Raw genomic sequence first — 26,707 nt, forward strand, 5'->3', positions numbered from 1 at the left:
TTGCTGTTTTGGGGGCAGTGATGGGGCAAAATGGCTTCTGTGATTGCCTAGAAGGTCAAACCTCTGGACTCCAAAATGAACTCATGTAAAGGGCATATTGACATAAGGAGCTGTTCAAAGAATTAGTTTTTCATTATAAACAGGAAAATAGTCAAGAGGACTGCCGTCTTCAACACTATTATTTTGGTGTAACATAAGTTTAACCCCAGGATTAGTGGTCCAAAAGAATGTAATTTGCTGAAGCTTTGAAGGGTAGAGATGTTTCCGGCTGTGGAGATGTGGTACAGGCACAGCGAAAGTCCGCAAATCCTACAAATCCCACAATCCGCTGTAGTGTGCGCTGCTATTGCGCAGAGCTGGAGCTGTTCAGTGAAAGGCCCTTTCTCCCCCTCGGTAGCTCTTACTGTGCTTTGTTCGGAATTTTAAAGGCGAGGTGGGAAACTAAGCCAGCGCAATGTAAATGCAACCGGCTCTATTTTCAAGGAACGGAAAGGATTTCCCAGTCGCGATTCCGCAATGGCAGATCACAATAAGGTAACAGAGAGAGTAACAATGTTACACCTACAATGAATGGACCAACCTGCAGCGCAACCTGGTCTTTCAGCATGGGAACTGAGGAGTGGGGTGGGGGGGAAGGAGAGAGAAATTGACCTGCAAAATGCACCCGGTTTTGCATTTTCTATGGAGCAACACAAATGAATTTCAAACCATTTTGACGATCTGTGGCCCATTTTCCTGTCGATTAATGTGTGCAGACTGATTTGATCATTAAATTCAGATGTCAATGAGACTTGAGATTTTTTTTAAAATAAATGCAGCCCAGAGTTTGGTACCGAAAATGGGAGGGGTAATTTTAAATGATTGCGTTTTGCTATTTCACTGAGCCAGTACAGACTGTTCTTGGCATGGATTAGTTGGAATAATACTGCAGGTGTGGTCACTATTGTTCATTTGTATTCCAATATATGATGATATATTATATTTTATATTGCATGAATTATATAGGGTGTTTAATATATACCGTTAAGAAATTAGTTATTTTTATTTAACCTAGTTAAGTAGTAAATTGGATCTCGCTGGTAGTTATAGGCCTGTGTCTGAGCTGGATTAAAGATGGACCAGTTTGGAGGGAGTGTCAGCACTGCTGTTATCTTTAAGCTTCTATATAAACCAGAATTGTGCACTTGCAGACTGTACCAGTCACTTCATCCAGTCTGTCAAGTTTATAAATCTGATTTGTAACCTATAATCAGTATATCAAAATGGTTAAGGGCTGTGGAAACAGTGGGTGGGTTTATCACTGTCTCTGCCAATTTGGCAAGACATTTTAAAATAGAAAATTTCTGTGATGGAAAGCTTTGAATTTTGTTCTTTTTTCTGTGGGTCCCAGAATTTGGAATTAAATTAAGCTACCTTTGATGTGTGGGCAACCTGCTGATTGTAGACCATATAAAGAAAGATAAATTAGTACAAGTCCCACACTCTGTGAGTGAATTCCAGTTTCTATGCAGAAACTGTACCATTGGCACTCCCATTTTATAGCAGTGCTGCTGTCATTTGTATTCACAAAGCTCAGAGCTGCAGACTTTTACAGCCAATTCACAGAGCCCCAAATTAACCAGAGCTGACAGTTTTGAGGGGAGGTTTCCTAATGCTGTTTCCTTGCTTTCTCCTGCCCCTGCCCCTGCCCCATCCTCCATTCCCCCCCACCAAAGACAGTGAGAGGGGAAGACATGTCAGCAAGAGCCTGAATCTTGGACAGCATTAAAGGGGCCCGGAGAGAAAGAAACAAGCAGCAGTTCTGCAAAGGGAATGCGGAAGAAAATTAGAGGCTGCTGGGGATGCAGATAGGGTCCAACAGTATCCGAGGAGGTGAAAAAGTCATTGTTTTTGCTGTAACCCTGTTCCAGAATCGGCCATTAACTTGTCTCTTCTCTCTTCAGATACTGATGGAAGCAAACTGAAGGGCCAACATTCTTATCTTAGATTTCCAGCATTTGAAGTTTTTGTGAAGTGAATGAACACATGGTAGTCACTAACCCTGGCACTGTGCTACAAGTAAAATCATCTTGGCAGCATTTGCTCAGTGGCAACAATTGAATAAGGAAGGCAATTATCTCAGCAAGGAGATGTTTTTACTCAAAGGCATTTAATGATACTTTATGCTTTGTTTTAATTTAAGTTGGACTAAATTCTCAGTCTTCTTCCCATCACTGAATGGGCTTTCTGAATTGTGTGAGTAAACCCAAAGTTACATTTCAACTAGCACAGCAACCTCAAGCCCTGCATGGGTCCTACATAACTCCCAGGGGAGTCAATGAGCTATATCGTGCAGATGATTATTTTACTGCCTTCTCCTTCAACCGCTTAAAAGGTGTAGGATTCCAAAGTCACCTTCTAGCTCAAGTGACCATTCCGTGTATCCCTAGACACTGTGAGCTTTGGCAGCATTATTAGATATGTGGTGCAAAGACATGAGTAAGCTTAAACAGTATGGATCTTTACTTCAGTGTTATTTTCCCGACATCCGATATCAACGTACCGCTACCAAGTGATGGAAAATGGGAGAATGGTACTAAATATAGTGCAGGGGTTGCTACCTACAGCCCAGTGAGGAGACCTTATTAAAATGAGAAGTCCTAAAGTTTTACGGGCCTGAGGAAGGGATTGGAGAGTGCTTGGAAGAGAAAGGAAAGAATAGCCCCTGGGAAGTGAAGGAAGAGAGGAGGGTGCATGGAGGAGCCTGTGGAATGGGAAGAGAAAGGCTGTCTTCATTGTACAGTGGCCTAAAGCAAGAGTTGAATGGATGGAGAACTGGAGGCACAGGCTATATTGTACCACTCCTTGGCGCAGGGCGCTGTAACTTTCTTGAAAGTAACACTTGGAGAAAAAGTGTTATTGAGGAAAATGAGCAAGGCTACTTAAGTAAATGTTCAGTTAAATGCAGGCTTGCCCTATATTGTGATGGATGCACAGCTTGGTGTACAGAAACACTCAAAAGATTCCATTACACACGTGAGATTGCTTCTGTGAACGCCTGTGATCTCGGATTGGAGTAGAAAAGAGAGAGAAGGATCAAGCTATTGAGTCTATTTATATGATGTCTTGTTATGACCACATTATTATAAATGCATTTAGTTCTCAATTTGCAAATAATCACTTCTGTTCTGAGATCATTAGAGGCTTTGCTAGAATCTCAGTAAACTTTCTGACCTAAACACTGAAAAATGCTGTGATTCTAGATTTTTATCCCTGAAAGCTGAGGGGGACAGACTGAACTACATTACACCAGTGGGTGCACTGGAGATGGGAGCAAATTAACGTGACAAATTATAGTCATCTCCATAAAAACTGGCTTCCAATATAGTGAACAACAATTTATATAATCCCAAACACATCAAATTTAATAGTAAATCTAAGGCTATTGTTGCTTTAAACAATCAAATAGCATCTAATACCCAGGATGTCTTTAACCTTTGTGTCCCATTTCCAATGCAGCCCACAGCAACCTGTTTAAACACCTGTGTTGGCCAATGGAGCACATGATGTGTGGAACAGCAGCCGATTCAGTGCTCCAGCTGTTCTGTAGTTAAACATGCTTTCTCACCAGCACAGAAATTGAGTAGAGTCTGAATGCACAGTTCCACTGAGATTAAAGCTGCTAATTTAAGCCATCATCCTGTGCAGGTGCTTGCATAAGCATTGGGAGTAGAATAGATTGGAAAACGTGCAGAGCCAAGAGAAACCAGTAAAGAAGGAACAAACATGTATCTACATAGAAGCCTTCACAACTTTGTAGCCAACAAAGTACTTTTTGAATTGTTGTCATTAATGTAGGGAAATGTGGCGGCAAGTTTGCACACAGCAGGATCCCACAGAAAACAATAAGATGACCAGCTAAACTGTTTTAGTGGTGTTGGTTTGGTGATGAGCGTTGGGAGAGCTCTGCTCTTCTTTGAACAGTGCAGTGGGATCTATTTAAAGTCCACCTGAAGGATGGCATCTCAGGTAGTATGTCGCAGCACTCCCATAGTACTGCAGTGGAATGTCAGACAAGGTTATGTGCTTAAATCTCTAGAGTGCAGCTTCATCCCATGGCTTGACTCGGAAGAGAGTGCAACTGCTAATCCAAAGTTGATGCCTATAAATCATTCTCTTGGGATATTCTGGGGACAGCTGTTTAAGACTGGTAAATTCCCATGCATAAACAACAGATATGAGTAGCTTACAGTGTAGAGTGTCACACAGAAGTGAATCATAAACCACGTTTCTGTGTTTTGCTAATTTTTCCTCTGTGACTGCCGCAGCACCAATTGAATGAGCATACCCAACCATAAACTTGACCATAATGCAGCAGCGCTGTGACAACTCCAACAGTGGAAACTTGGGCTTTGGAGGCCTAAGCAATTGCTGTGACAGAATTGATAACCCAGTCAGTATTGTTGGCAATGCAATGACATAAGTGATGGATAACGTGCCATTGAACTTTCCTGTGTGCCAGACAATTGTCGGGATTTAGTTGCTGAAGCCAGCAATCCAATAACATTTGAACAGTGTAGTCGTGTAATCTTTTTCATAGCATCTTGCCAGATTCATCAGTACTGCCAAATATAGCTTTGCCATAGCTGTGTCAGGACATAATGCTACCAATGGCCAAAAAATGCATAAAACCTTCTAATATATCATGTAATAATATATTTATTAAGAAAATAATGTAATGGCGGTAGGCCTGTAGTGCAAAGCACCAATATTGAGAAGGTGAGATAAATCAGGAAGTAATGATCGGGTAATACCAAGTTTGGGATATAAAAATCAGAGTGAAAAATTGATTTTTAAAACACTGATTCCCTTCACTTTATGCAAAGTTAAACTTTTATGCCGATTCTTGTGGATGATTCGGGTGGCAATACTATTTTCGCTAGAGGAAAAGAATACCATGAGTATATTCTTCTCCAACTCTCCCTGCTCCTCTTAACTTTCCTCAGGAGACTTTGAAGAGGATTATCACTACCCTGGCTGTGAAGAATGAAGAGGTCCAGAACTTTGTCTTTGTGCTGAAGCAAACCCTGAAGAATGTTGAGGTAACACTGGTATTTATTTTGTATCCAGCATGCAAGCCCCTAGCAGACTGCCAAGCTGCTGAGCTCTTCATTTTGTTTTTGTTTATTCTTTAATGGGATGTGGGCATTGCTGGCAAGGCCAGCATCTGTTGCCCATCCCTGATTGCGTTTGAGAAGGTGGTGGTGAGCTGCTGCCTTGAGCAGCTGCAGTCCATCTGGCATAGATACACACAAAGTGCTATTCAGAAGAAAGTTCCAGATTCTTGACCCAGCAACAGTGAAGGAACGGCAACATAGTTCCAAATCAGGATGGTATCTGCTTTGCAGGGGAACTAGTAGGTGGTGGTATTCCATGTTCAAAGAAGGACTGAGGACTTAAAGTAAATGGTGTGTTTATGTGAAAGAGAGAGTATTCTAAGTGTATCTAATTCCTGGGCAGTGTAATGGCCAAATGCAGTTAGCTTTCCTTCAGTGTATTCTCTAGCCTGTCCTTCTGAAGGTGCTAATGGAGACACATATATAAAGACAGACTCGGATTGAAACTCAAAGTTTGCAATGATCGAGGGTAATGATTATGCAAAAGGCATCAGTCAAGTGAGACCTGCCTATAAAGAACTTGAAACTGTATAAATCTGCCTCAAATGCATACACTGCAAATATCCCGGAGCCATTCATTGTCTTGCTCTTTTAGATGCATGAGATGTCTCCCTTTGTAAAGAACCCCAATACTAGGGGTCGTGGATATATGATAATCATTAATAAATCAAACGGGGAATTCAGGGGAATCCTCTTTACCCAGAGAGTGGTTAGAATGTGGACCTGATTAGCACTTAAAGTAATTGAGGCGAATAGTGTAGATATCCTTTAAGGGAAAGCTAGTTAAGTACATGAGGAGTATATACTGCTGATAGGGTTAGATAAAGCAGGGTGCCAGGAAGCTTGATAGAGCAGACTGGTCTGACTTAGACCATAGAGCCAAATAGTCTGTTTCTATACTCAGACTCATGCTGTTGGTATCAGTTCCTGATATGTGGCTAACTTGTGTGATATGCTCCAGCCCAAAGGTAAAATTACAAGCCTTAAAACCAGCGGAGTTTGCTTTTCGATTGCAGCCATCTGGAAAGGAGCCAGGAGCATGGGCACAGGACTTGCTATAATGCAACAACAGCTTTTACTTTTCTATTCCACAAGGGCCAACAGAGAAATAGACTACAAATAGCCCTTTCACTTCGTGAATAAACACAGTATGTGTTGTGGTACTGACCTGCATGGATGAGCAAGATTTCTAGTTAGATCCTTGGTCTATACTGAGTTTGATCTGTGATGGAACGCTGATGGTGCTTTACTGTCAGACTCCGTGTCCCTGAGCTAGTAACAGTGGGGTCATGGAGAATGGACTTGGGCCAGGATGTCGCGGGTGGGACCGGAAAATTCGGAGAGCCGGCCAAAAGCCCATTGACTTAATTAATAATTTACGATATACATTAATGACTTGGATGAGGGAAGTGAATGTACTATCGCCAAGTTTGCGGGTTTGCAGGTGACACAAAAATAGGTGGGTAGGCAAGTGGTGAGGATGACACAAAAGTCTGCAGAGGGATATGGACAGGTTAAGTGAGTGGTGAAAAACTTGGCAGATGGAATATAATGTGAGAAAATGTGAGGTTATGCACTTTAGCGGGAAGAATAGAGGAGCTGAATATTATTTAAATGGAGAAAGACTGCAGAAAGCGGCAACACAAAAGGATTTAGGGGATCCTCGTTCCTGAATCACACAAAACTGGCATACAAGTTCATAGGGAAGGCAAATTAAATGTTGGCCTTTATTTCAAAGGGAATGGAGTATAAAAGGAAGTCTGGCTAAAACTATACGAAGCACTAGTTAGACCACACCTAGAATAATGTGAACAGTTTTGGCCCCCTTTATCTAAGGAAAGATATATTGGCATAGGAGGCAGTCCAGAGAAGGTTCACTAGGTTGATCCCAGGTATGGAGGGATTTTATTACAAGGAGAGGTTGAGTAGATTGAGCCTGTACTCATTGGAGTTTAGAAGAATGAGAGGCAGCCTTATTGAAACATGTAAGATTCTTAGGGGGCTTGACAGGATAGATGCTGAGAGGTTGTTTCCCCTTACGGGAGAACCTAGGACCAGAGGGCATAATCTCAGAGTAAGGGATCATCCATTTAAGACAGAGATGAGGAGGAATTTCTTCTCTGAGAGTAGTGAATCTGTGGAATTCTTTACCGCAGAGGGCTGTAGAGGCTGGGTTGCTAAGTGTATTCAAGGCTGAGATAGACAAATTTTTAGTCGGCAAGGGAATCAAGGCTTATGGGGAAAAGGCAGGGAAGTGGAGTTGAGGATTATCAGATCAACCATGATCTCATTGAATGGTGGAGCAGACTCGATGGGCCATATGGCCTACTTCTGCACCTACGTCTAATGGTCTTTCAGCAGCACCAGAAAATTCCAGCCGTGGACGGGACCGGAAAATCCTGCCCTTGGTTCCTACTGCTCCTCACCATATATTGGCCCATTGTCGTGGACACTGGATGTGGGATGTGGACTCTGCTATTTTGCTCATCACTCTTGGGTTTGCTGCTTGGGTTTAAATGTACAGAAAGTCACTTGAGTAAGGCACTGGAGAAGGTCTGGAGAATGGAACTGTACCTGACTAAGACAGATGATATAGCAGCAAGCAGCTTCAGGATATTTTCTATATGTTTGAAGCAGTCTTGTATGTTGTGGACCTTTTTGAAGTGGACAGGGTTTGACAAACTTAACAGGGTTCAGCCAGCCACTGTTTCTTAATGCATTAACTGAACACAAGCATTGCAAAGATGAAAATTCAGGTGAGATGGGTAGAATATTTAGAAAATAATTATATATCTGTTTGAAATGTACATTAGTCTAAGTATGTCTGCACGTTCTGTTCACTGCTTAATCTACCAAGAGGATTGAGTGGATTAATGACGGTGATCTCAGGTGGAATGAGCAGTGTTAATGCTGCTGAATTTCAGGCTTCATGTGCCTACTGGTGTAAAGGCCCTGATCCTGTTCCTCTGAGAACAGCAATGTGCCAGTAACATTCAATGTTATAAACAGATAAGGAACATTAAATTGACAGGTGCTGGGATGGTGGTGCATCTGTCAGTGAACAGCATCAAAGGCTTTCTTACTTATTGTGTTTCTCCTTTAATTATGTAGAGATTGGCCCCAGCAATCATGCCTCAGTTATGGTCTCCTGTTTGTGCCAAGTTAGCTGATCTTAGCCAGGGCAGCAGTGGGGGTGCTGCAATTTTCTTTCTGTCCTGTCTGGGCCTTGGTTTAATATCTCGTCCAAAAGACAACACCTCCACCATGCAGAACCCCCCTCAGTTGAAGGAATTTTCTTATTGTTATTCAAATGGCTGGGGAAGCAGTTATAATTTGATCTTGAGGTGAACAGTCCATTCAACAGCTTCAGCTGATGCATTGTGAATGGTTGAGATGCCACCAGGAATGGATCTCTTAGGGAAGATGGCCACAGTCACAATTTGAACCGTTACTCATGTTCCATGCAAGCGAAGGATTAACCTCAATCAGGCTAACACTCTTGCTATGGGTTCAAGCCTCACTTCGAAGACTTGAGTGCATAATTGGGCAAATATTTCAAAGTATTCTCCATTATCAGCTTCCTGGGTTTATCCATGCCACACATTTGTCACCCTCTGCATAAAAGTAGTTAAATCTATATTATTTCTGCATGTTCCCTCTAAGTTTGAACCATGACCACTGATCCTAGAACTTTTTGATAATCCAAAAATATTATTGAGTTCAATTTATCTGTTTTCTTAACAATCTTGAACTCTCAAACTCTTTCACAGTGTAAAACAGGTCCCAGTTCCAACACCCTGTTCCCCTAACTCAGCTACCCTTTTTTTCCAGAGCCTGAATAGCTTTACTGTAGTATGGTAACCAGAATTTTATGGAGTACGTCAGCAGAGGCCATACCAGTGTGTTATGGAGACTTATAACCTATTAAACTTCCTCTCCATCCCTCTACCTGTAGATCTGGTGGGCTTAACTTAAATGTTGCTGCACACTGCACTGTGTGCTTTAGTGAGCTAGTGCTCCCAGATTCCTCTTCTGGGTTGCATCATATAGCCTTGAATCATTTAATTTATATTCCCATTGTTTGTTTTCACTCTCTATTCTCGTTACCTCAATTTATCCATGTCCAATGTCATTTGTCACTTGTTGAACCTCGCCAATGTATCCTGATCCCTCTTATATGGAAATACTCAGCCAGTCTGGCAACATCTGTGGAGAGGGAAGCAGAGTTAATGTTTCAGGTCAGTGACCTTTTCATTATAACCTGAAATGTTAACCCTGTTTCTCTCTTCAGATGCTGCCAACCTGTTGAGTATTTCCAGCATTTTCTGCTTTTATTTCTGATTTCCAGAATGTGCTGTATTTGGCTTTAGTGTCTCATCCCATTTATATTTATCTTGCCTGTTATGCTTTGAAGCCCCTCCTCACCCTCAACTTGGTGTCATCTGCAAAATGTGGTAAATTTCTTCCAAATCATATATTCACTGTGAACAGCAATAGCTCAGTATAGATTTTTTTGGTATCCCACTGGTGCTGCCCTTCTATGTCGATACAGCTCCATTCACAATAAGTCTACTTTTTGATAACTGGTTGAAGGTGGAATGTTCCCGTCGATATTAGAGAACCCATGCACTTATTTGAATAGTTCCACAGGTACTTTAACATCCACTTGAAACACCAGGGCAGCACCTTTGGCAATGTAGCACTCCATTAATACTTCAGTAGGGTGTTAGCCAACATTTATTTGTTCAGGTGTTGGAGTGGTGTTTGAACCTGCTGACTGAGTGCAACCAAGTGATCCAGACTGACATTTCAAAATATTCGTATTAAATATGCATTTCGCCATTCTAATGGAGCAAATTTGGAACACACCCCTTCCACATTCTGCCCTCCTTATAAGTTCTTATCTCTCTCACTGTCTCATTCACTATCTTTTATTCTTTTAGATTCTGCATTATTACCCTTTTTCTTAATGCATTCTAAAATCCTTTTTTTTTTTACAGCTAACCTGAAGTCCTCCATTCTACCTCTTTTTTTTTCCTGCTCTTTTTCAACCCCAGTGATATTTCTGTGGTCCTGGCTTTCTTCAGTTTCTTTATTTTTTTTTTAAATGTACTAAATGAATTATAACATAAGGAAAAAGTTAAGGACCTTCCACCCTTCCAAGTGCATTCTTGCAAAACCCTGACTTGCTAACCTCGCATCCAACTGCGATTTGAACTCCCTGTTCATCCTATTGGAGAGATGCTTTTCACTGGCTTTGCCTCAGCCATTTTGGGTGGGTGTGGTACTGGCTCCTTTTTTTTTTACATAACCATATGTCAGTATGTGATGCTGATGGGCAAATAAGTCATGATGGCAAAGCACATGGAAAGCTTAATTTGCAGTAACGGCAACTTATCAAGACATTGGTTGTTTCAGGAATGTAAATATTTAGCATTTTTGCATTATGTTCGCCTGAACTGTAGAGAAACACCCAACAGATTCTCGAATTGTGTTGCGTCTGAAGAGAACGTTTGGGCGCACGAACTAAAGTAAAGCACTGAAGCTACAGCCCTGTTGCTCGTGATGTTCTGGCTTTGTGTGATCTTTTTTAAAATATTGGCATTTGTAAATAAGTCCAAATAACCAATTCTGCTGACAAAGGTTTTGAACTTCCAGACAAATGATTCATGCCTCATTCTGGTTTGATTTCCTGCCACCTCCCTACTTTTTTTCTTTTCAAGGTTAATTCTGAGCAAGCTCTCTCGGACCTGGAGACAGAATATAGTTCACTGTATACCATTCTGGATGAGATGAAGGAAGACATGGTAACAAAGATCAAGCAAGAACGAGCCAGCAAAACGTATGAACTGCAGGTAGGTTCTTCAGCCCAGCAATGCTGCTGTCGATGATAGCTACTGTAGTAAATGCTTAGTGTAGCTTAAGCCATAGCCAATACCCGGTGTGTCAATCACAAGATAAGTAAAGATGAAAAGGAAAACTTTCATTTTTATAGCTGGTCATCTCAAAGCACTCTACAGCCAGCAGGGGTACTTTTTGAAGTGTAGTCACTGTTGTAATGTAGAACTTGGCAGCTAATTTGCACTCGAAAAACTCCCACAAACAACACTGATAATGACAAGATTTTTTTTTATATAATGTTCATTGAGGGATAGATATTGGGCAGGATAGGGGGAATAATCGCCCTCATCATCTTCAAAATAGTGACATAGGATCTTTTGCATTTATCTGAGCGGGTAGATGGGGCCTCAGTTTAACATCTCATCCAAAAGGCAGCACCCCTGAAAGTGCAGTGCTCCCTCAGTGCTGCACCAGAGTGTCAGTCTTTAATTTGATTTTGTGCTCAAGCCCTGGAACCTAGGAACGAAGAGCTTAGGAGCAGGAGTAGGCCATTCAGCCCTTCGAGACTGCTCCGCTATTCAGTAAGATCGTGTCTGATCTGGTTGTGTCTCAACTCCACTTTGCAGTCTATCCCCCATAACCCTTGACTCCTTTGTCTATCTGTCTAGCTAAACACCTGTCTAACTCTGCCTCGAATAAGTTCAAGGGTTCAGCCTCCACTGTTTTCCGGGAAAGAGAATTCCACACACTAACGACCCAGTGCGACTTCAACCCAGAACCTTGTCATTTAGAGGCAAACATGCAACCAACTGAGCCACAAAGACCTATAGCTAATCCTAGCTTGCCTGTACAAAATCTAGTGTCCCATCGCTGGAGTGGGAATGGCCGCAGATGTGCACAGGCCCATTTGCTGCATCTGGGTACTGCATTTATTACTGAGCAGAAAAAGAAAAATGCTAGGGGGATCGAGAAAGAGAGGGGGGGAAGAATGTAGCAACTGGACAACAGAGGTCCAGAGGTTGAAGAGGTTGCTGTATTTGTATAGCACCTGTCACGTTCTTGGAACATCCCAAAGGACTTCACAACCTATGAATTCCTTTTAATATTAGGAAAATGTGTCACCCAGTTTTAACACATGGTCCCAAAAACACCATGCAAGCCAGATGAGCAGTTCATTGGTGTTGGGGTAAATGTTAGCCAGAACACTGGGAAGACACTGTTGCTGCTCTTCAGATAGTGTCATGGAATCTCTTGCAGATGGATGGTTCCTCAATTTACTACCTCATTTGCAAGCTGGTTCCTCCAACAATGAAGCACTCCCTCTGTGCTGCACTGAAGTATCAGCTTGGATTATGTGCTTAAGAGCTGGAGTGGCGTTTGAACCCACAAATGTCTAACTCAAAGGGAAGAATGCTAGCACTGAGCCAAATTCATGCATAATATATATTATTGTTTGAAGGAAATGGAAGTCAAAATGCTGTTTGTGTTGAAGCTTCAAACCCCTTGCTGGGGTTTGGCTTCACAGCCAGAAACATTCATTCCTGCAGAGTTGGGATTCAATGCCACTTTCTCTTGTTATCCAGTGAGAAAGGAAAGTCATAAATACGATGGAGATATTAGAGCAATATTCTTAGAAGTGAAAGATTGTACTAAACTAAAGAATCTCAAGACCTCTGAATGGAAGTGCCTGGCCTCCATTCAGCTTACCGTGTGGAGGACTGCATATTTACACATGTATCATTATTCCAGAGTATAGCATTGCTGTAGGCAGTTCTGAAGCAAGAGGCGCATGGAGTGTAGACCTTAGCAAAACTGTGTCCAGGGTTGTTCAAATAGGTATGAAATCCTGGCTAGCCTTTCCAAAAGGCTGCCTGTTCAGTCAAACCGATAGGAACTGAAACCTTACTAAGAATGATTTTAATTTTTAAAAAATGGTAGGAGCAAAGATAATCTCAATCTTGTTTATTAATGTTACTGCAAGCTAGTGTTTTAATGAATTTTGTTTCCCTTGTTATTCCTAAACTCCCCATACTCTGTCTATTCTCTTACTCCTCTCCTCATCCAAACTTGAAATCCCTCAAACCTCGATCTTCCATTCCACCGATCTTTTCGCTCAGTAGCCACCTCAACATTTTTCTTAAAACGAATTCTATTCTGTTCAGCCTTGGTGGTGCCCTGCATTAACTACCTTGGCCCTGCACCTGGATCCTGACCAACATGTTTGTCTGACCCACTGAATCGTTTTCAACTGGTGATCCCTTGCGTTAATAATTTCACATCTCCTGTCTCCTGCCAGAATCAGCTGACCGTTTGTACCAAGGCTTTGGAGAGTTCAGAGGAGCTGCTGGAGTTTGCAAACCAGACACTGGACACGGCAAACTCAGGTGGCTTGAGCCAGGTAGTTTTTTTTTTTCCCCCAAATTATCCTTTGTTTAGTAAATTTCTTTTGCTTATTCCGAAGAAATGTCATGAGTTGCATATGTTAGAAAAGTGTTTAAAATGACATATCTAACTAAAGGTGTTAAACAATCTTAATTTCCTAATTTACATAAATCCTCTCAACATAGAGTATAATTGGATGGAAGAATGGAGGGAATCTAATTAAAAGGGTGCCAGGTTTATACAGTGCGCTAAAATGGAACGATTAGTGAATCTTTTGGAGTCATGGTTTATTTTAAGTTCTCAACTGTCCAATCCAACCACCCAGTATTGCACTTACTGAATGGACTATTGTTTACCAGCCTTCTGTACGGTGTTCCCCTGCCGCCTTCTGCTTCCTGTTGGAGTGTGTGGGCTGCACAGGTCCTTGATGCTCTCCTGTATCTGCCCAAGTGACTATTTTCTCACACGAGTGTAAATGACGTCATACACCTATTCGACATTGGGGTATTACAGCCAAGCCCCAACCTGTTTCAACAAGTATATGGTAATTTTCCAACCGCAATCACTGGATAACGATTAGCACCAGCAAGCCTGGCTGTCTTTTTGTAAAATTTTATACTACTGACCCAAACATCAAATCTTCCTTGCCTTATTGATTCTCTTCCTTGTTGCACAGTGCATTTACCAACTGAGTCATTGGGATGCTACCTGTTTCATTTTATTAGAATTAAAAAATTTATGATTTTTCTCTGTCTCTCCCTAAAATGCCTGATCCTAATACGAGTTAAAAATCCTGCGATAATTTTTGGGTGCTTGTACTTATATTTGACATTGAAAAAGCCTGTGAGCAATTAAGTTTCATTTTTAAGATGCCTCCAATTGTAGAGACATGGAAAAGGCCTCCAGATACCCCTGTATAACGGTCGGTAATGCTGTTCAGAGCATTGATTCGAAAACTGTTTAAGAAGTGGGACCGAGAGAATTGGGAAGGAAGGGAAAATGAGTAATGGCAAGCAGAATTGATACATTTAATACTTTCAGCATTTGTTAAATGGTTTTTAGTATTAGTAAGTCTATTCCTGCTATCTGAGTAGACTTGTTACTGCTAATAGTATTTGTCCCCATGTCACAATGCTCGGAAATAAACTAAACTGATCAGTCTAGAATTGGAAATTTCCTGGAACCGATTGGCAATCTAAAGATTAACCAAAGCTATGAACAAAGTCTGGATTGTGGGGGCACTTGTGTGTCTAAGATGGAGTTCTGTAATGATTGTGTTTTTACAGTGTTGCACTTCGTGTCTTTTTATGTTTGAATGCTTTCTATATCCGCAGCAAGACAGATAAATGGCTATAATTCCAAAATACCTAGCTGGCTGCATGAATGTGGCTCGTGGCTGGTTTACCTGACAGAAATATGAAAACTTTTGCTTAACAAGAGTTTGTATCATTGTACTTATTTGCATGTTTGACTTTCTGTCTCTTCTCTCCTCTCTGCTTCAAAGGCTGCCAAGCAGATTAAAGATAGGTATTGTAAAATACTTTTTGATTTCAATGCATGTTTATATCCAGCTAACCTGAATTAAGGACCGCATGAATCTTTGACCTGTCTCTCGGCGATAACTAAATCACTTGCCTCATTTGTTGCCTGTTCTAGAAGTTAACCCTTTTTAGTGCCGGGCCTCCATTTTATATTTACCTATAGAAGATGTATGTAATCTCCACAGGTTACTTTTTACAGATGTAAAGCAGTGACTTAATGCTGGGTGTTGCTGACCTTTAATCATAAACTTTCAAGCATTTTCCTTTCGTCAAAAGTTTTCTAATCAAACAATTGAACTATGACATGAATCTTATGTTCCTTTAACTGTTGGCCTTTGCCCCCTTAGAAAGAAGCAGTTCTACTTTAGCAGGGAATAATACATTAGGCATTACACTGGAGAATAGCCCTGACCTTATTTTTTTAAAAATCATCTGACTTACTGTGAGCAACTGCAGGTAAATTGTCTGTCTCTAATTACAAGAATTTGAGGCCCAAGGAAAGAGTTGTTGAATAATACTTTGATGAGTTAGGCACATCTATAATGAAGATTTTAATGTGGATCAGTGACTACATACTTAAGAAAGTAATTAGGTTTGAACTGGTAGTCAGAGCCTGCACTATGTCTGCAAACTCTTGGATGTTGGCATGCCCACATCCCAGGACAATCAAAGCCTCTCTCACTAGTGCTTTGAAGCACTTGGACCGTCTGGGGGTACCAGAGAACAGAGTCTTCATATTCAGAAATGCCCTGCTCTACCAACACCTATGTATAGAAGAAATATAGTCGAACTTGTTCATAGAATGGTTACAGCACAGGAGGATATTTGGCCCATCATGTCCATGCCAGCTCTCTATAGGAGCAGCTCAGCAAGTGCCACTCACCCTTACCCCTGTAGTCCTATAAATATTTTCTCTTTTCCTTTTGAAAGCCACAATGGAATCTGCAACCACCATACTCTAGGTCCTAACAATTTGCTGTGTTTTATTTAAAAAAAAAAAGTTTTTCCTTGTGTCTCCTCTTGCTCTTTTGCCAATAACCTTAAATCCATATCCTCTGGTTCTCAATCTTTTTGCCAACAAGTTTTTCCCTACCTATTCTGTCTAGACCATTCATGATTTTGAACACCTCTATCAAATCTCCTCTCGATTTTATTTCTCTTAAGGATAGTAGCCCCAGCTTCTCCAGTCTATCCAGGTACCTGAAATCTTTCATCCCTAGAACCATTCTCTTAAATATTTTCTGCACCCTCTCCTAAAGCCTTCGCATCCTTCCTAAAGTGTGGATCCCAGAATTGGACACAGTACTGCAGTTTAGGATCAACCAGGGTTTTGGAGAGGTTCACCTATTTGTTAAACACTTTCCTACCTGATGGTAACCCACCATTTAAGATTATCTTCCCATTTCAACAACATCACTGAATAGAATGAGCTGGGTGCACCCTACGGCAGTTGCATTTGCTTTAGTGGAAATTGTGATTTAACCTGACACTGGTGCAGAAGAACGCAGCAGTTATTTAGCTGAGGTGGCTATGAAGCTATTCCCAGGTCACTGATTTATGCAGGATAATTCAAAGTGAGTAAATCCTATGCAGCCAAATACACTAATTGTTATTTTGGTGATTACATTGTTCTTGTTGACTCTTTGCTAATTATTTATGCAATCCTTAGGAACATGGGAACAGGAGTAGGCCACTCAATCCATCAGGCTTGTTCTACCATTCAGTTGGGATCATGGCTGTTAAGTACCTTAGCTTCATCTACTATCCTTGGTTCTATAACCCTTAATACCCATGCCGAACAAAAATCTATCAATCTTGGTTTTGAAATTTTCAATTGATCTAGCTTGAATAGATTTTTGGCAGCAAAACCTGCTGCTTTTCACTACTCTTTGTGTAAAGAATCATTTTCTGACATCACCCCTGAATAACCTAGCTCTAATTTTAAGTTAATTCTGGACTCCTACACCAGAGGAAATAGTTTCCCTTTGCCCTATCTGATCCTTTAATCATCATAAACCTTAATTAGATCACTCTTAATCTTCTATATTAAGGGAATACAAGCCTACTCTATGCAATCTTTCCTTGTAATTTAACCTTTTTAGCCCTGGTATAATTCTGTAACTGCTGTATAACACTCCATAAGTTTCTTCCTATAAAATCTGAATTCAAGAAATAAACAATTTCTTTGATGTTACTCAATGCCAGCAAAAAGAATCTAGATTTGGGCTGACTTTTACAATTGGCACACAGCTGTGGTTCTCGAATGACCAAAGCACTTTGACCTTTCCACTGGAGTTCAACAATTATAACTACTAGGTCATTGTATGTGATGGTTTGTGCGGCGTGTTGATTTCATCTCTACGTAATTTAAGCGGCTCTTACTTTTGGCATACCAAAGCTCCCATGAAATTGCACAGGTCATATTTAATGAAAGTGTTGTAACTGGTTGGAGTGGCGGTACACTTATACACTGTTTATGGAGCAGATTTCGGTACAACTCCTTTGGTAACCCAAGTCTTTCTCTCTTCTGCTAATTAATCATTTCAACAATGGGAAACGGGGAAGAAGATGTTCACACTGGCCAAAATAACTTGGCTGCTACCAGCCCTTCTACTTCCTTCAACTTTAAGCCCCACTGTAATGTATTTATGTAAAAACAATCAATTCACTTGGTGTGGCCAACACAGTGTACAACGTTTTGTGTTAGGGTTGCTAACTGATTAAATGTATTCCTGGAGATTTCATCACATGATTTACCCCCACGGTCCAGCTATTATTCAGCCAACACATCCATCCTTGTGACGTACTGCCTTCCTACGCCAAAAGCCAAAGGACTTATTTGCCAATTGGTTGATGCTGACTGTTAGCCAAACAGCCTTTTTTTTCCCCATTTTCAATGTTTTTATATCTGGCAAAGAGAAATGTTCAAAGAAAACAGCAAAAAAATAATCTTCTAGTGTCCCAATGATTTTTTTCCAGGATTACACACAGCAGTGTCCTGGAGATTGATTTTAGGAAATCATCCTAATTGGGGAAAGTTTACCTTAAGAACATGAATGGGTGGAGTTGAATTCCTAATATAGTAGATTATATAATGTGGAAGCAAATTAAACAAATGAAGTATAGTTGATGATAAGTTAGCGGTTAGATGAAACATGGACTGTGAAAGACGTGAGCTTGATGGGTCAGATGGTCTTCCCTCATTCTATATTTTGAGCTGAGGTTGAAGCAACGCAGTGTTTTTAGCTGTAAAGGTCTAGGGAGTGACCTTTGGTATGATGCAAGGTTGCCCAATACCAATTGTAGGCTTCCATTAACTTTGCCTTGTTGCTAAAATCCATTTTGTCAATGGTTGTTTCACCTATATTTGAATGGCTTTGGAAGGAAAGTTGAATGAGTTGTTTGTAATGCTAGTTCTTGGGTTTGTTGTGCAGTGTTACCATGGCACCAGCGTTCAGGCTGTCCTTGAAGGCCAAGGCCAGTGACAACATGAACCACCTAATGGTCGACTTCTCCCAAGAACAAAGGATCCTTCGTACATTGAAGTTCTTGCCAGGTAAGAAAGTAAAATAAAAGTATCATGTTTTTTTCCCCTTTGCCCTGACACGTTCACAGGCTTATCTGCATTGTCTACTAGGCACAAACTCTGAACTCCTTCAAGAGGTAGTTAGATACTGTCAAGAGGAGTGGGGACAGTGGGGTGGTGATTGTAGATTTCTATAAATGGGTAAACTAGATGGGGGTGAATGGTTTACTTCATCTGTGCTTAATTCTGCAACTCATGATTTGTAGACTTGCACTTTTGGTCAAAGAAAGATGGGTAAAACCAAATTGTTCTGCTCTTACACACCATTGAACAATATTGGCAGAAATATAGGAGCAGATTACCAGTCTACCCGCTTGGCTTACACATAGCAACATCGGACTGGATTTCCATCCTCAAGGTGGGTAGCAGGAGTGGAGAAAATTCCCAGCTCGGGAGGAAGTGCCCACAAAGATGCAAAGTGCCCACGAAGAAGCGAAAGTATTCGAAGGTGTGAAGTACTCTAATAGATGTCTGGACTCTCAAGCCTCATTATGCACTCCTGGCTGAATGTCCAGACATCCATTAGCCTGTTGAAACACCCGACTCCTGGCGAAAACATTGCTTGATTAACAGCTCTGGCTCTCTGATCTATGCTGTCAGTTGCAGAATTTTTATTTACACAGGATAAGAGATTTCAAGTGTTTGTAGTTTCAGCTATTGAAACTTTAAAGGACCTGGATGATACTTTTATTGCCCTGTAGTAAAAAGGATTTTTTTTTAAGAAAGTGGAAAGTTACCAATCACTTCTTTAAAGCTTTTTTTTAACACATCCTATTATAACTGTAGGGTTAATCCGTTCTAAACATTGGTGGGTGAATGGGCATGGCTTGGAATGGGGGCCAAAGGGATTGTTTGGGGGTCACAGCTTGGCATGGGGGGCTTGCAGAGCCATAGGGGTGAGTGGGTGGGGCAAACCTAGGCATGGGAGCACGAGGAGAGTCTTTTGAACTTGCCTTTCAAAAGGCTCACACAAGCAGACTGATTCATGGCACCTCTGAGGTTCTGTGAAACACACCTCATTGGATAGCTGGCCCGACTGTGTGAAAATTGCAGAGGACCAAGACATGCCTTTCCCCGTAGTGGAGCCGGCCAGGTCAGAAATACAGGGCGCGGGCTCCCAACCCAAACCAGCCTGCGCCCTTAAAAGGCTCTGTTTAAAAATTGGAAACCCTGAGAATGGGGTCAGGAGTCGGGTCCCAGGTGCCATTTTTAAAGGTGCATGGTCTCCCCAGAAACCCAGCCCATTGAGTTAATCAGCTTCGATCAATGGAACAACATTGAGACAACATGTCACTTAGCTGGGTCTACAAACTCTTCCAGCCACCAATGCCAGCTGGGAAAATTACCTGCTGCACTGTAAATGGGGAAGACTTGCATTTTTTAATCTGCATTCTGCATCTGTGGTGAGAAAGCTATACATGAATGATGACCATTTTATTCCAACTAAGATGTTGGGCAACAGACCACCAAAACAAAAATCTCTTGGGTACATTATGTACTTGGAAATTCATTTTTATCAGAAGATATTGAAGAACTTAGTTGGTAAACATTCTGCCATGTGTGGGACAGAGCCATGGAGGCCAACCTGATTCCAGGTTCAATTTTTGGTCTCTGTTGACTTAGCAGAATTCTAATGGATTGACCATAGGAGTGCTACAATTGCCCTTGGCCTGGCTGGGCTGGAGAAGCTCCCACTCCTAATCACTGCCCAGTGTACCCTATTACAGTGTGCTGTCTGAAGACAGCTTGGTGCTGATGCTAAGTGTCTCAGCTTGTAGATTTACACTGAAAGGTCAGTGCCTAAGGTGAATCGTGAGGAAAATATATTCCACAATGTACAATTTTCGCTGATTATCAGAACTGGGTCACTTCCAATATGTCTCAATGCAAGATGAAGGTTATTTTGTCTTTGTTTTTGCCATCTTTTGTCATCAGTACCAAGTATTCCGGAAATCGATGTGTCCGAGTGCCTGGTAGCAGACAACTGTGTGACCGTGGTCTGGAGAATGCCTGAAGATGATGGAAAGATCGATCACTATGTTTTAGAATATCGCAAAACCAATTATGAAGGGCCCCCACGGCTAAAGGAAGAGCACCCTTGGATGGTGACAGAAGGCATCAAGGAGCAGGAATTCACTTTGTCAGGTAACGTCATCTGAAAGATGGCACCTCTGGCTGTGCAGCCTTCCCTCAGAACTCCACTGAAGTGTCTGGCCAGATAGTGTGCTCAAATCCTTGAAGTGGAGCTTGAGCCTATGATCCATTGATTCAAAGGTGATGGTGCTGTCACTCTAGGATTAGAAATTATGCCCTTCCCCTCCCCCAAACCAATTTTGTTTTTCTTTCATTGATAGCACAATTGTCGGTGCTTTTTGAGTCAGAAGGTTTTGAGTTTAAGGCCCAATCAAGGATTTGAGCACATAATGTGGCAAAACAGTGTAGAGCAGGGAGTGGTGTATTTTTTTTGAAGCTACTATGCTTCAGATTAATTGTTAAACTGAAGCCCTGCCTGCAGGGTCAGACGGACATGGAAGATTGCGGGACATCATTTGTAGAGCAGCAAGTTCTCCCAGTGTCTTGGATAACATTCCTCCCTCAAACAATACCACCAGGACCAGATTACCAGTCACTTGTCACATTGTTGTTTGTGAGATGTGATATTTACTGAATGGCTGCTCCATTTGTATACGTAGGGACAGTGGGACTGCACTTCAGAAATAATTGTGTGAAACATTTTGACGTGATTGTGTCCTATATAAATGCAAGCTTCATTTTTACGTGAAATATGCATGTTACAAATATATTTTACAGTAGAGGGTGACGAATGTACATAATGTTATCCTACAGGCCATTGGTAAAGTACCTGTGAAACTTTAAACTTTAATAACTTCGGATGTGTACATGCAAAAACTTTTTTATCCAATTGTTAATTGAGTTCCTATGTGCTGCAATTTTCCTATAAGGAGCAGTAAATTTTCTTCTCCCAGCTGTTATTTTATTCTTTTTATTCATTTTTGGGATGTGTGCGTTGCAGGCTAGGCCAGCATTTAATGCCCATTCCTAATTGCACTTGGGAAGTTAATGGTGAATAGCTGCAGTCTATATGCTGTAGATACACTCACAGAGAGGGAATTCCAGGAATTTGACCCAATGACAGTGAAGGAACAACAATATAATTCCAGGTCAGGATAGTGAGTGACTTGGAAGGGAACTTGCAAGTGGTGATGCTCCCATGCATCTGCTGCCTTTGTCCTTCTAGGTGATAGAGATCGGTGGGTTTGGAATGTGCTGTCAAGGAGCTTTGGCGAATTGAAGACCAGTTCACTTTTTCTCCTCCTGTTGTCATTTTCAGTCAGAAAAACATTAACACAGTATCAATAAAGATTAGCATTAAAAATCTTTATATTCCATTTACATTTTGCTTCTTTCATGTCTGCATCTAAAGGTGTTAAAGTCCTTGTGCAAATTTAAACTTTTTAAGCCCCCTGTATGTTTAGATAATGACTTGTGCAACTTCTGAGCTGCTTCCACTTTTCTGCTTTCTGTTGTGATGTCATTGCCAGGATATTGTTCACAGGTCCCAACATCAGAGGGTAAAACACCTTCAAATGTAAACCAAGATAATAAACATCAGCCATCTGGCGATTGAGCAATAGGGGAAGGAGCCTTGGCTGGCCCTAAACTGTTGCCACTTATCAGTGAAAAGAATTCTGACACTGTCTGGTTTCCCTATCTCTCACTGAAAGCAATTGTACCACTTTCATTTCTAACCCAGCTGAAATGAGCTAATTTAGGGGAGATGGTGGACTAGTGATAATGTCACTGGACTAATAATTCAGAGGCCTAGCTATTGCTCTGGAGACATTGGTTCAAATCTCACCATGGCAGCTGGTGGTATTTAAATTCAATTTTTTTTAAAAATGAAATCTGGAATATAAAGCTAGTCTCAGTAATGGTAACCAGGGACAGAAATTTGCCTCTGATGGGCGGGCCCCACCGGCTCGGCAGCGGGCGGGCAGCTGATCGCCGCCGCCGAAACGGGCCCCGCTGCCATTTTGAGTGGACAGGCCAATTAAGGCGCTGTGTACTTCCGGTGTGGGGAGGGGGTGAGGGATTCCCCAACTGTCAAAGTGTGCTCTTTCGCGCATGCGTGAGAAAGAGCGCACATTTCCCTGAGACTAAATGCTGTCTCAGGGAGAGTGCTGAAAGTGTTATAAACTCAAAAAATAGAAAAATAAAAAAATTATTAACATGCCCCTCTCATGTGACAATGTCACAGGAGATGGGACATGTTAATAAATATCACATAAAGTTTATTAAAGTTTTTTAAAACAGACATGAAACCTCATCCCGCCAGTGAATGAGGCTTCATGTTTTTTCAGAAGCCCGCCGGGGCTCCTGGCCTGCCCGCCAACCTTAAGGTTGGACGGGCAGGGCCTTTAATTGGCTTAATTATCCTGTCAATGGCCTCAATTGGCCATTGACAAGTTGTCGGGCGGACAGCTGATTTCGCTGTCCGCCCGCCTTCCTGAATATTTAAATGGGGCGGGATGACATTCCTCCCGACATCATTCCGCATCTTTTTCGCATCGGCGAGCTGGCCCTGCCCCCAACTCGTCAACGGAAAAATTCTGGCCCATGAAAACTACCATCGATTTTGTTGTTTTAAAAAAAAACGCATCTGGTTTGCTAATGTCCTTTAGGGAAGGAAATCTGCGATCCTTACCTGGTCTGGCCAACATAGGGTTCAGACCCACAGCAATGTGGTTGACTCTAAACTGTTCTCAAGGGCAATTGGGGGCGGCAACAAATGCTGGCCTTGCCAGTGACACCCACTTCCCATTAAGGAATTTTTTTTTTAAAAAGTACAAATCAAAGGCCAAACATTTGCATCTTTTGGGATCACCATGTGTCGGGCTGAGTCCTACACTAGGAAGGATATTTATTTGCTTAGCTATCAGAGATGCTTGACTTCCTTCTTAATGAAAATGATTTGTGACCTAGGGTTTTTCGATCTGCTTTGCCAGGGTTGAAATTTGACACAAAATTCATCAACTTCCGGGTGAAAGCTTGCAACAGAGCTGTGGCTGGGGAGTTCTCGGAACCTGTCACATTGGAGACCAATGGTTTGTAAAGCTACCCTGCCTCATTTGCAGTAATAAATTGGTGTTCACGTGTTTGTTAAAGAGTTGCTATCCCCATGGTCACCTCAACTTACTGCTCTCGAACAATATAGCTAGGGACCCTGCTTCCAATTTTAGCCCAGATAATTAAGGTGCCTTAAACTCCTTTGCTTTTATACTCGCATGCCTCATTTATAAAGCTCAGGGTACCGTGTGCTTTGTTTTTTTAGCTACTTCCTCAACATTCTCTGCCACCTTCAATAATTTGGTCACACTTACCTCCAGACCGCTCTGCTCCTGCATCACCTTTAGAATTGTAAGCTTTATTTAGGAACAGGAGGAGGCCATTCGGCCCATCGAGCCCGCTCTGCCATTCAAGCATATCATGGTTGATCATCTACCTCTACGCCATTTTCCCCCACTCTCCCCATATCCCTTGATGTCATTAGTATCCTAATACCAATTGATTTCTGTCTTGAACATGCTCAATGATTGAGCTTCCACAACCCTCTGGGGTAGAGAATTCCAAAGATTCAGCCCTCTCTTAAGTGGTATTTTATATTGTCTCTCCACATTCTTCCTGCCAAAATGAACCACTTCACACGTCTCTTCATTAAATTTCATCTGCCACTTGTTCTACCCATTCCACCAGGTTGTCTGCCCTTTTAAAGTTTAACACTATCCTCCTTATCGTCGTAACATTTCCAAGTCATCTGCAAATTGTGCCCAGCATATCCAAGCCTAGGTCATTAATCTAGATCAAGAAAGTTGGGGGGTGCGGGGTGCAGTGTAGGGGCAGTTCTTGAACTGTTGCTGTCATCTTATGTTTCCAAAAGTGGAGAGGAAATTTGTGCACTCCCTTGCCATTTGATGTTGAGTACCATTTTCAGACTTCTTGAGCCTCGCCTCTTTGGCTGAAGGATGCAGGGTGTTGGTGAGCAGCAAACACTCCTGAGAATTCAGAGGGGAGAGAGAGAGAGCAGTTTGAAGAAATTGCAACCTCAGTAACACTGGGTATGAAAATTTCCCTCTAGGAAACCAGTGGGGGTGCCTCATCTTCAGTTCCGTCCATGTTCTGCAGTCGATACAGTGCTGGACTTTGATCTGCATTTCCCAAGGTGGATTGTTAGTATTGGTGAGATGTAAAGAGCCAAGGAAAATTGAGACGACAAAACAATGGGCAAAATCTTTCCTTCAAACGAGCCAGAGCCAACAGATCAGAAACATTCTGCACTTCAGTTTAAGAGTTTCCTGTTCTGCGTGTGTTTAAAACTGCACAGATTTCTTGTTGAAAGTTAACAATCAGTGTCAAACTTTCAACTTTTTGGGATTGTTCCCCTGGCTGGGGAATCTAGAACATGGGGGCACAATCTCAGGGTAAGGGGCCAGTCATTTAGGGCTGAGATGAGGAGAAATTCTTCACTTAAAAGGGTTGTGAATCTTTGGAATTCTTCACCCAAGAGGGTTGTGGATGCTCTATCATTGGATATATTTAAAGCTGAGATAGGTCAGGTTTTTGACCTCTCCGGAATCTAGGGTTAGAATCATGGAATGTTTACGGCACAGAAAGAGGCCACTTGACCCATCGTGTCTGTGCTGACTGAAAAATGAGCCACCCAGCCTAATCCCACTTCATAGCATTTGGTCTATAGCCCTGCAGGTTACAGCACTTCAGGGGCATATCCACATGTCTTGAAATGAGCTGAGAGTTTCTGCTTCCACTTTGAGGCAGTGAGTTCCAGATCCCTACAACCCTCTGGGTGAAAAAAATGCTTCCTCATCCCCCCCTCTAATCTTTCTACCAATCACTTTAAATCAATGCCCTCTAGTCACTGACCTCTCTGCTAAGGTAAATAGGCCCTTCCCATCCACTCTATCCAGGCCCCTCACAATTTTGTACATCACAATCAAATCTCCCCTCGGCCTCCCATGTTCCAAGAACACCAAGAACAAGGTTATGGGAAGCAGGCAGGAAAGTGGAACTGAGGCCAAAGATCAGTCATGATCATGTTGAACGGCGGTGCAGACTCAATGGGCCATTTGATCCGCTTCTGCTCCTGTTTCTTATGCTCTTATATTCAGAGACCTGACACCAGCCCTTGTGAAAACTGACACACCAATCTGAAAAGCAACCATTCACCACTACTCTATTTTCTGTCACTCAGCCAATTTCAATTCTATGCTGCCGTTGTTCCTTTTATTTCATGAGCTCTAATTTTTCTCACAAGCCTGTTATGTGGCACTTTATCAAGTTACTTTTTGGGAGTCCATGTAGACTGCATCAGCTGCTTTACCCCTATCCACTCTTTCTGTTACCTCTTCCAAAAACTCAATTAAATTAGTTAAACACGATTTGCCCTTAACAAACCCTTGCTGGCTTTCCTTAGTTAATCAGCATTGTCCCACGTTATCAGTTCTAAAAGCTTCCCTGCCACCAAGCTTAAATGGACCAACTTGTAGTTGCTGGGCTTATCCTTGCGCCCTTTTATGAACAAGTGTATTGCATTTACAGTTCTCCATTCCTCTGGCACTACCCTGTATCTAAGGAGGACTGATAAATTATGACCAATGTTTCCACAATTTCGACCGTTACTTCCCTTAGTAGCCTCCGATGCATCTCATCTGGCAATGCTGGCTTATCAGTCAGCCTGTCTAATACCGCCTCTTTATCAATTTTTAGCCTATCAAATGTCTCAGCTACCTCTTTCACGATTACTTGGGCAATATCTTCTTCCTTGGTAAAGAGATGCAAAGTACACATTTAGTATCTCAGCCATCACCCCTGTCACCATGTGTAAATTCTCTTTTAGGTCTACAATCGGCCCCACTCCTCCTTTTACCATATATATACCCATAGAAGATTTTTGGATCCCTTTTATGTTTGCTTCCAGTCTCTTCTCATCCTCTCTCTTTGTTCTTTTATTTCTTTTTTCATTTTGCTTCTGAACCTGGTTCTCAATTGTATTGACCGCCAGATATCTGACATATTCACACTTTTTCCACTTCATCTTGCCCTTCATCACTTTTGAGAGCCAGGGAGCTCTGGATTTCTTTGCCCTACCTTTACCTCTCATGAGA

At 41.8% G+C, this 26,707-nt stretch overlaps 1 protein-coding gene across 1 annotated transcript in view; it reads left to right on the forward strand.

Annotated features, from left to right (window-relative positions):
- Positions 1-353: 353 nt before the first annotated feature.
- fsd1 (fibronectin type III and SPRY domain containing 1) overlaps positions 354-26,707 on the forward strand; it is a 41,981-nt gene continuing 15,627 nt past the window's right edge. The window contains exons 1-8 of the mRNA XM_078555684.1: positions 354-534; positions 4,986-5,081; positions 10,880-11,011; positions 13,294-13,395; positions 14,884-14,906; positions 18,355-18,476; positions 20,442-20,651; positions 23,534-23,632. Of these exons, the coding sequence (XP_078411810.1) occupies positions 517-534; positions 4,986-5,081; positions 10,880-11,011; positions 13,294-13,395; positions 14,884-14,906; positions 18,355-18,476; positions 20,442-20,651; positions 23,534-23,632 (802 nt within the window). The 5' untranslated portion in view covers positions 354-516. The remainder of the gene's footprint in view (positions 535-4,985; positions 5,082-10,879; positions 11,012-13,293; positions 13,396-14,883; positions 14,907-18,354; positions 18,477-20,441; positions 20,652-23,533; positions 23,633-26,707) is intronic.

This window comes from Cetorhinus maximus, chromosome 13 (genome assembly GCF_964194155.1).
Source record: "Cetorhinus maximus chromosome 13, sCetMax3.hap1.1, whole genome shotgun sequence".
Taxonomy (NCBI): domain Eukaryota; kingdom Metazoa; phylum Chordata; class Chondrichthyes; order Lamniformes; family Cetorhinidae; genus Cetorhinus; species Cetorhinus maximus.